The sequence below is a fragment of the Sphaerodactylus townsendi genome, linkage group LG02 (genome assembly GCF_021028975.2).
Source record: "Sphaerodactylus townsendi isolate TG3544 linkage group LG02, MPM_Stown_v2.3, whole genome shotgun sequence".
Classification (NCBI taxonomy): domain Eukaryota; kingdom Metazoa; phylum Chordata; class Lepidosauria; order Squamata; family Sphaerodactylidae; genus Sphaerodactylus; species Sphaerodactylus townsendi.
Genome location: NC_059426.1, coordinates 35,473,463 through 35,484,728, shown reverse-complemented (window position 1 = coordinate 35,484,728; position 11,266 = coordinate 35,473,463). Strand labels below are relative to the sequence as shown.

At 41.9% G+C, this 11,266-nt stretch overlaps 1 protein-coding gene across 11 annotated transcripts in view; it reads right to left on the bottom strand.

Annotated features, from left to right (window-relative positions):
• Positions 1-8,796: 8,796 nt before the first annotated feature.
• KCNH7 (potassium voltage-gated channel subfamily H member 7) overlaps positions 8,797-11,266 on the bottom strand; it is a 357,945-nt gene continuing 355,475 nt past the window's right edge. For all 11 annotated transcript variants that reach the window (XM_048485320.1, XM_048485324.1, XM_048485321.1 and 8 more), the window contains one exon: positions 8,797-11,201. In XM_048485320.1, the coding sequence (XP_048341277.1) occupies positions 10,935-11,201 (267 nt within the window). In that variant the 3' untranslated portion in view covers positions 8,797-10,934. The remainder of the gene's footprint in view (positions 11,202-11,266) is intronic.

The following is an 11,266-nucleotide window of genomic DNA, read 5'->3' as shown; positions in this document are numbered from 1 at the left end:
CATCAGAAAAATCAAAAGTTAAGATTGGGAGCAGGGAGGGGGAGGGTCAATTTATACTGCTGGGAACAAAAATATGGTACAGACATTGTGAAACTATACCCTACTGCAGTTTGTTGTATATTGAAAACTAGCTTGTCTGACTTGTGGCTTTTCATGTCTCTAGCGTATTCAGGTAGTACTCGGGTAACATGAAATTACCTTTATGTTCATGCTGATGAGCTTGAATTCTGAAGGTGGGCCTTTATTCTCTTTTATTTCAAACAAGCAAGGCACAATACCACTTTTAAAATTATAATAGCCCTTTGGGAAAAAATTAATGTGTTAATGAAATTTGTCTTCTTACTAGCAGAATACTGTTGAGATGGCTCGGTAACTTGCATGCATAGGTGATAGAATATAAATAAAATGTAAGTTTTGCAGGTTTGGGTAAAACAATATTTTGGGGGCTCTGTATCCTATAGTGACATGGGGGGGGGGTTCCTGTTGAACCTTTGTCTATGAGGTGGAGCCACACCACTTCTCAGTAACTTGGCAGCCAGATGAGGTTCTTCTGAGCACTAGTCCCAATGGTTTCCATTGCATGTCCCAGGAAAAGTGCCCCATTTCTAAGAGTTGGCATGGATTCATTATTAATATGGGCCCAAGTAATATCTAATAGTTCTATTTTAAAGCACAGCATGACTTGTCCATAATGATTATATCAAAATTGTGAGAGAGTAAGGGACTGGTCTGTAAAATTAGATAAACCAGTGTTCAATGTTGACCCATAAAAGTGAACTCTCCACTGGTAGGAAATGTAGTACAGGGCGAAACTAACCACATATTCTTCAGAAGTAAAATAAAAACAACCAGCATAATAGTTCCAGAGACCTCAAATTTTTGCAGTGTTTTGTCATAACTGACTTTGTGGCACACTTGAGTTTTCCTTATCTGTGCACTGAGCAGTTTCCATGTTACATGCTGACCACGTCATGTAAATCCCACGTTTATGTAGATACTGGTCTCCAGAGTGTGTATTGGCAGATGTACTCAAGTACATGCAGGATGTACACATGTGAACAAGGCTACTGACTCAGACCATTTGTCCGTCAAGGTCTCTGCCGCCTACTCTGACTGGCAGCTACTGTCCACCTGCTATCTGATCCTTCAGCTGGAGACTGAATCTGGAACCTTCTGTATGTCAAGCCAATCTCTACCACTGAGTCATGGGCCCATTGAAACAGTAGGGCCAACTAAGGTTTAACAGCCCTACCTGTTCTGAGATACTCAGATGTAGAATAGTTCTGTACTGTTTGTGGGGTGATCCATTTGAAGACTTAATGGTTGTGCAGAGGCAGAGAATCAACAAAGCATCCTTTTTGTGCCCTATACAAATCTGGATCATTTGGAAAGGGTGAGCTATGAACATTTGTCCGGCTACCTGCCTTGTTTATATGTGACATTGATTTTCCAGGCAACATAGAAGCTCTGAAGGAAAATCACACAGTCCATCAAAGTCTGGTTTGAGCTTTTGCAATTCTTACTATTTAAAAAGTTCTAGTTAAGCAAAAAGCCACCTGTACATTGGAGCAGACTTGCAAACGTGGACGGGCAATGGTTGTGTTTGAACATGTTGAAAGATGGCCGAAGTGTGACAGTATGCAGGTTGCATCTGCTAAAGTGCCAGTGTGTCCTTCCGGTCTCTGCTTCTCCCCCTCCCCTGAGAAATGATGTTAGCAAGTGATGCTAACTGTGTCAGGTAACTGGCAGGGAGTGCATGCAGACTTGAGGAGCAAATAAAATGGAAGTTAGAACTCCTGTACTTTTAAATGTTAGGTCCATTTACATAAGAACATAAGAACAAGCCAGCTGGATCAGACCAGAGTCCATCTAGTCCAGCTCTCTGCTACTTGCAGTGGCCCACCAGGTGCCATTGGGAGCTCACATGCAGGATGTGAAATCAATGGTCTTCTGCTGCTGCTCCCGAGCACCTGGTCTGTTAAGGCATTTGCAATATCAGATCAAAGAGGATCAAGATTGGTAGCCATAAATCGACTTCTCCATAAGGTTAGTGGCCATCACCACCTCCTGTGGCAGCAGTGTTTCCTTTTATTAGTCCTAATTCTTCCCCCCAGCATTTTCAATGAATGCCCCCTGGTTTTTGTATTGTGAGAAAGAGAGAGAAATTTCTCTCTGTCAACGTTTTCTATCCCATGCATAATTTTATAGACTTCAATCATATCCCCCCTCAGACGTCTCCTCTCCAAACTAAAGAGTCTCAAATCCTGCAGCCTCTCCTCATAAGGAAGGTGCTCCAGTCCCTCAATCATCCTCGTTGCCCTTCTCTGCACTTTTTCTATCTCTTCAATATCCTTTTTGAGATGTGACGACCAGAACTGAACACAGTACTCCAAGTGCGGTCGCACCACTGCTTTATATAAGGGCATGACAATCTTTGCAGTTTAATTCTCAATTCCTTTCCTAATTATCCCCAGCATAGGATGTGCTTGGTTTCCTTTTTTCATTACAGCTGCTACATGCATTGAGAGTTGGACATTCCCATGGAACTATCATCAACTAAGACGCTTCTAAATCCCTTTCCTGGTTCAGACTGATAGCACTGGACCCTTGTAGCTTTGTATGTGAAGTTTGGATTTTTTGCCCCTATGTGCACTCTTCACTTTTACATTTTGCTACATTGAACTGCATTTGCATGGCATTTCTTAGCTCCACTCACCTAATTTTATCAAGGTCCGCTTTGAGCTCTTGGTAACTCCTTTATGCGGTTCTCACCTCACTCCTCTGCCATAATTTGGTATCATCTGCAAACTTGCCACCACGCTATCCGCCCCTACTTCCAGGTCATTTATGAATAGGTTAAAGAGCACTGGTCCCAAAACGGATCCTTGGGGAACCCCACTCCCTACATTGTGAGAATTTCCCATTGATACCCACTCTTTGCTTCCTGTTTCTCAACCAGTTTTTAATCCATAGGAGGACTTCCCCTTTTATTCCTTGATTGCTGAGTTTTCTCAATAGTCTCTGGTGAGGAACTTTGTCAAAAGCCTTTTGGAAATCCAAGTAGACAATGTCCACTGGTTCCCCCTTATCCACATGCCTGTTTACACCCTCAAAGAATTCTAGTAAGTTTGTAAGACAGGATTTGCCTCTGCAAAAGCTATGCTGACTCTTTCTCAACAGGTCTTGCTTTTCTACATGTTTAATCATTTTATCTTTAATGATAGATTCTACTAATTTACCAGGAACAGATGTCAAACTGACTGGCCTGTAATTTCCCGGGTCCCCCCTAGATCCTTTCTTAAAGATTGGTGTGACATTGGCCATCTTCCAGTCTTCAGGGATGGAGCCTGATTTGAGGGATAAATTGCATATTAAAGTGAGAAGATCAGCAATTTCATACTTGAGCTCTTTAAGAACTCTTGGGTGAATGCAATCTGGGCCAGGGGATTTGGTAGCATTTAGTTTATCAATGGCTGCCAGAACTTCTTCCTTGTCTACCACTATCTTCGCTAGTTCCTCAGATTCATCTCTTAAGAAGCATGGTTCAGTGCAGGAATTTTCCTCACCTCCTCTTGGGTGAAGACAGATGCAAAGAATTCATTCAGCTTCTCTGCAATCTCCCTGTAATCTTTTAGCACACCCTTTGTTCCTATGTCATCTAACGGGCCTACCGCTTCCCTAGCTGGCTTTCTACTTTTGATATAATTTGGAAAGAACTGTTTGTTGCTGGTCTTGATGTTCGCAGCCATGTGTTCCCTCTATAACTCCTTTTTTTTTGCCTCCCTTACAGCTAACTTGCTTCTCTTTTGCCACCATTTGTGTTCCTTCTCATATTCTTCATCAGTCAAACTGGACTTCCATTTTCTAAAAGACATTTTATTTTTTCTGATAATTTCCTCAACCTCTCTTGTTAACCATGATGGCTTTCTTTTGGACTGGGTGCTTGCCTTTCCCAATTACCTCAGTGGACACATTCCAGCTGAGCTATTATTACTGTGTTTTTAAATAACCTCCAAGCATCTTGGACAGTTTTGGCTCTCTTGATTTTCCCTTTCAGCTTCCTGCGCACTATCCCCCTCATCTTTGAGAAATTTCCCTTTCTGAAGGCAAATGTAACTACATTAGTAGTTGTCACTTGTTCGTATGCAGAGATACTGAATCTGACAGCATTGTGGTCGCTGTTCCCTATCGGCTCAACAACACTGACTTCCCATACCAGGTCCTGGGTCCCACATAGAATTAGATCTAGGATCACCTCTCCCCTGGTTGGTTCCACACCCATCTGCTCTAAGCCACAATCATTTAGCATATCCAGGAATGCTCTCCTTATTATGATCTGAACATGCATTTTTCCAGTTTATATGGGGATAGTTAAAATCACCCATTACCACTACATTTTTGTTTTTGTTGGCCTCTCTAATTTCTTTTTCCATCTCAGAATCCTCTTTTGCACTTTGGTCAGGGGGACAATAATATATCCCTAATATTAAACTGTCCTTCACTCCTGGTATTTACAGCGGCTTCCTTTAATTGAATGTCTGTCTGCCTCTTCCGTTTTATCCTCCTGTAAAGTGTATGATGCATGTTGCTCTTCAGCCTTTTTTGAGTAACATTGAACATGTCCTTCTTATCCCTGGTTATAAAAGAATGTGCCTGCCCCATGTTGGAGTGGTTCTCCAGTTTTCCATGCTGTTGTGAATATTAGTGTACCAAGAGGGCATTGCTTGCATTTATTTGTAACAAGAACTCTGCCTTATGAAAGCTCCTGGGAGCGCATCGGACTTGAGTTGTGATCAGTGTACCCAGGAGGCATTGTTTGTCTTAGAATCGTTTAGTGTTCCAGCTATTCTAATGTGACTTTCAGAAAGTGTGTTTAAGAGAGAATGTAAGAATACGTGAATAGGTCATCATGTATGAGAAAACTGCAAGCAGCCAAGCAAAATAGCCAAGCAGTCATTTTTGCAATCTCGATTCCATGAAGTCAGGTATGCTATGTTCATGGCAGAAGAGCATGTTCACGAGCCAACTGCACTCCATGCAATGTGTTTAGCTAAACCTTTAAAATATCCTCAGATTTCTATAGCTCTTCACTGAATGAGGCATTTTGACCCTTTGTTCAGAGGTTGGGTGGGATCAATGACAGTAAGTTTAGATTCTTCACTTGAAGCTTGGGATCCTCAGAGGATGGGCAGTTGCTATAAGAGATATCATTTCAGTCAGAAAATTCAGGTGATTCCAGGGTGCATAAAAACTGAGCAGGTCACTGGAACTTAGCCAGAGAAGATGGCTTGAAATATCACTGGAATGCATAACAGGAAGGTGAATTGGATTATTGGGGCGAGTTATCTGCATTGAGATCCTGATGATAACTGAAGGAATAATAGCATAGTTAGGGCACATCTTGAACCAGGGTCATGCAATGTAGCTGAATCCAACTGACATTAATGGGGAACCACTTCACACTGTGGAAGTGCTAAGTGTACTACTTGTGAACACATCATAACTTGAGAGTGTGTGAGGAGATGCATGCACTCCTGCTTCTTTGGAAGATACATACCCAGTGTCCATGCTTAGAATTTTATACCTTCCCTGGCAATCCTGTGGATATGCAATTTGTCCTCTGAACATATGGAAGCCGTGAGGACTAGGGACAAAATGAAATGGTTCTTGAAAGACTGCGTCTAGGCTATGCTGAAATGCCATATATTCATTTTTTGGGGGCAGGGAGAGAACTACCTTCCCAACAGCTGCATATATACTTTAAAGTCTAAATTAAACACAGTGGGAAGTAGCTACATCTGCCTTACCAACACTATAGTCTGTCTCAGAAACAGATGTTGGTAGGATTGTATATTCCTCCACCACAGAACTCAACATGTAGGACCTTCTTTGTTGTAGAATGCTCCATCTGGGTCCTAGTGCCTCCCAAACACTGTCCCTCCCCACCCCCATCCTTTTGAAAGTAAAAATACAATGAACAATCAATGCCCTTGTATCAAAGTACCATGTTCAATAATGCACAAAAATGGTTTTGACAAAGGCAGCATGTAAAAAATGAATGATAATTCTCACATTTATTTAGGGCTATATTCTACTGCGGAAGCATACAATTTTCTCAATGGCTGCACCTCAACCAACCATCTTTTTTCTGAGACACAGTATAGTTAGAAAAATCTGCTGCTCTTAAAGTTGAAATCAACAGAGAGCGAAAAAAGGGTGCCATCCTTGACTGTACTTTTGCCTACTCCCAAAGCAGCAGAAGTTGCTACCGCAGTGCATTCTTCATCATTTCCCTCCAGCTTTTGTCACCATCTGTTATTGGTTCAACTGAAGCCCTGCTTGCTTCGTCAGTCAGGTAAGGAAGACGGATGACAGCATCCAGGCGTAGCAGTGGCAGCAACCCTCTCTGACTGCATATGGATCATTCACAGGAAAAGTGCAATCGCCCTACTGCAAAACTGCCACCACCTACAGGGAGCCCTGAACACAAGATAAACAGAAGTGCCCCTTTCCAGAGAATGAGCAAAAACAATTCATAAAGGTGAAGGGAACAAATGGCCTGAAAAGTGGATAATGTTTAAAACTTGGTATGCTGAGCGCACCATCCAATTTCTCCTGAAGAGAAGTCGTCCTGGAGACTGCAGTCTTCTAATGCTTTCAAAACTGCCTCCTTCTACACTCTTGAAAAGACTGGGTTGGGAGGAGATAGCTTAAGTGTAGTTGTAACATATTACAGTAGATCCCTTATTTGACTTAGTTTGAAAAAACTTACTGGCAGAAGCAAAGCTTGCTGGATTGGATCCAACGTTGCTATTTGATGGAAGTAGTTTTTCACAAACTTTCCCCTTTCCCAGCAGTCTCCTGCACCCAGAGACGTAGCAAGGGGGGAAAGCACCTGGTGCACTTGTGCACCCTCCACCCCCGCCCCAGAATGCCCCGCCGCACCCCAGAACGCCCTCGCCATGACCCCACAGGGCCATGCACCCAGTGCGTCGCCCCCGTCCCCTTGGAGCCACGCCTCTGCCTGCACCTCCAAAATGATGGTGTGTGGGTCAAGGGACGCTGGACCATTCCTTGTGGTGTGGAAGGCTGCCACCAAGAGGGAACTTGTCCCACTGCAGCCCTAATCATCCCCCACCCTGCCACCAACAATGCTGCTCCTAGGAACCCCTAAGTACAACAGGAGGGTGGAGTCAGAGGTCTGCCACAGGAGGGGGGAGTTGGTGGAAATACCCTTTGGGAGCCTATCCTCTTTTTCTGTTTTGAAAAACGGGTGTGGTGTAGTGGTTATGAGTGGCAGACTCTTTATATATCATATCACCTTAATATTGCAAACACGGAGACATATTCAACAGAATGGCGAACAAAACTATGGGATAAGTGGAATGTGTATATTAAAAATAGATATAATTCACAGATTGTTTGTAACAGGAATATATTTTTAAATAATAAAGTGGAAGTTAGAATATAGAGAAGGAGTAACTTCAAAACCAAGTTTGTTGTTTGTGAATGATTGGAAAGAATTTATATGGTTCTTGAAGGAAGTCTTTTAGAGGAGGTAAATATTCTGTGTTTTGTCAGATTTTTTGTTTTCTCTCTTCTTTTTTTGTCTTTGCAACAATTATGGTATGAGTGTAGTATAGGAGTTATTGTATATAGGACAATCTATTAATTTTGAGATTTCATTTACTGTATATATTAGAGTAGGTGTGATTATTTTGTGAAGTAATAAGCAATAAATATATATTTTAAAAAAGAGTGGCAGAATCTTATCTAGATAAATTGTGTGACATTTTGCTCAGTTGATGGTTGGCTCATACTAGATTCTTTGGCCAGGATTCATCCAATTGCTTCACATTGCTGAAATCCCTTGAGTCCACATAGCATGTGGTTTCTGATGATCCCCAACCCTCAGTGGAGGTTTACAGATAGGCTTTCCTGGAAAAGACAGGAAAGATCCACTTCGGCAAACTCCTTCAATGGCAGCATGGATCCAACCCCAGGTATGTAAGAATGCAGAGGAGAGAGAGAGAAAAAGCTGTCTCAAATATCAGAATCCATAGGGGACAATGAAACTCAAGTTTTTCTCAAGCTACAAGGGTGGAATCAAGGTCAGAATCCTAATTAGGGGGAAAGGATGGCATACCACGCACACATTCCTTCAATCCAATTATGCCAAAACTTAAGGAATCTTATTGCATAAGGAGATAAATGTTTCCTGACTCCGTGTATAGGGATTCTGAGCATAACTTTTTAAAACAACTTAGACTACACAAACAAGTCCATGCCCCAAATGTTTCAGAATTTTTGTTGGAGAGTGATTTGCTACACTGGTCGCAGGGTGAGTTCATGTCGCTGGTGCTGACAGGTAATTCTTTTTGAGTTATAAATGCCTTCTTCATCTGTGAAATTGAGACCCAACCATGCAAAAGACCACCTTTGTTTTCTGTTGTTGCTCTGCACAAGCTCCAAAGTTGATTTCACACACTGGAGCACATTGATAAAACTCAATACCTACAGATGGATGGTGGGAAAATGTTGTCACCTCATAACGACACATCCCTGTCAAAATTAATTGTTCAGCCTTTTCCCTAGGAATATCAAACCTTGAATGAGCTTATGGTCTGTTGGTTAGACCTCTAAAAATCTGCAGAAATGTGTCCTGTGAACCCCACGAGTACAGATCCATGCTAATCAATCGCTTCTCTACTGGGGGAGATCTTCTTGAAAGCATTTAAGTTTAGAATATCATGTGACCATTTTGAGAGAGGCCGTCCTCTAAAACAAACACAATACTTGAGGCAGTATAATCTTTTAATAAAATTAAATATATTCACAAACCTTTATGCATATACAGTATATACTGTATTTAAAGCCTACGGACCATCGATCATTTTATTCTAGTAGATGCAGCTTTGGACAGAAGTTAAGCTAAAGTTTACAACAGTACTCGATAGTAAATTTACATATGTACATATGTACACATGTATGCACACAATCACATATATGTGTGTAGATATGTACATATATATTACACATTAAAAGACCATCTATGCCTAAAGGGACATATATACTCACAATCCCCTATATATAAATATACCTTTCAGTTTGGATCCAGCACAGTCTCTTTGTGAGCAGAAAGATTTCCACCTTCCCTTGTTGTTGCAGCTCCAAATGCCCCAACAAAGCTGTCTTCTGGGGGCAGAAACCCTTCTACCCGCAGAAACACTGTAGTACTGTAGACCTAAGCCTTCATTTCTACCGTTCTGAGGATTATTTTGCCCAGTACAGACACTGAAGATCTGTGTATATTCCAGCAGATGATTCCAAATTTGGTTCCCTTCCCGTCACTGAGGCAGTCCTTCATTAGTGGAATACGCCCTTCTATGAATGGAAGGACTTTTCCACTCATGGAAAGACTCCTGTGAAAAGAAGGGCCCTTCGGGATCTGACCTAGATACTGAGGTTATTTCATCCATTTCAATGAACAGGGCTGCTTTTGTAGGAACCTGGGAAAACCAGCAAAAATAAGACCATGTCATTGGAGCAATCCAAACGTAGTGCAGATAGAACGCCCATGAGTCAGTAGGATTGACATACGACTCAAGGAGAAACTGCTTGACACAGCATTGATGGGACACAGTGGGGTTTGAATTCCAGCAACTTGTGCTGACCTAAAGGGACAGCAGGACAAGGAAAAAAGCAGATGGACACATATCTTCTGATTCTGTAACTGCCTGGCTTGATGTGCTTGCCTATGAGCCAATAAGGGGAGGGAAAAACAGGCAAAAGCAAGCCGTAAGCACTGTGGCCTTGCTAGGATGGATCATGCCCCACATTTGTTCCATGGAAGGATACAGACTGACATGCAAAGAGTTGTTCTTGAATGGGTAACTCCGGTGTCTTCGGGTTAGAATGCACCACACCTTAAAATAACATGCCGAGCCATTTAATGTGGTGTATGAGTGTGTGGGTAGAGGACAGCAGGTGAAAAGAGAAATCTCAAACCACAAAAGTGACGGTCCGAGCAAACAGTGTCATCACCAAGCCAGCTACACGATTTGCATCAAACAAAACGAACAAAGTCTCCTGTATTATGTAGAAATTATATTTATTGCATTTGATTATGTTTGAGGATCTTGACAGCTAAGTGCCTTTGTAGCAGCTTTTAGCTTTGGTAAGGTCTTCAAAAAGGGGGGGGGGGGTTAAAACAAAACCTGCGACAGCAAATGTTCAGCCAATGGGGATGCAAGTCAGCAATGAAGCTTTCCATCAGGCACTATAATTGCTCTGCCTATAGTTAAAAGGAAAAATCTACTTTACTAACGGCGTTTGCATGAACTCAGAAGGTGTAGCTATTGTTCTTCTTGCCGATGCCACGGAAGGGCTCTGCTGATTTGTGGAAAGTTCACTGCTAGAAAGGGGGTTATTTCATTTCAAAGGCAAGTGGGAGGAAGGTTTTGCTTGAACTTCAGACTAGCTCAAGAGAGAAAAAAACTCACATCTTTTCTGTGTGGATCGGCATTCTAATTTTTTGAAGGCATCTATCCGCAACCAAAACAGGAGTTTGCTGAAAACAGTAAACAGTTAATCTCCATGCAACAGAACTGTAATCATTTCCGAACATGCGGGTGCATTTTTTAAAAAATTAAAAAATATAAGGTGCCTTGAGAATGCTGGCAATTTTACATACGGAACATACTGTTTGTCTTCTCGTTATTAACATATATTTATATATTTATATATGTACATTGTTACTGATTAACCTTACCTTACAAGCTACAAAGTTAGGAAAATATACAGTACTTTTGCATATAATGGTATATCCTTGTAGCCCCTGAGTCAAGTATAGAGGATTTAAATACAAAAAAAGGAGGAAAAAACCCAGCCATTAAAAGCACTTACATTTCAGGTGATGTAAGAGTATAAAAGGGTTATTTCCCAGGAAGACCAGGATCAGAAACATGCCTATGAAGACCCACGATTCCTCTCGTGCTTAGGGAGGAGTCTGGCAAAGATGGGTGCCTGATTGGGTGGACGCAAGTCTTACAATGTGGTGGGGGTGGTTCCAAAGGCTGATCATGCTCTTGCTCCAAAAAAGACGCCAGGTTATCCTCTGAAGCTGTATTAAGATGCACCCCGCTGGAGAGGGATTCTTTGGATTTCAGTTTTGATTTTTCAAGCTCTAGGAGTTCGGGACACTGAAGAAATGAAACAACATGACAAGTTAGGTCACCAGATGTAGTGGTTGGGTACGCATGGACTG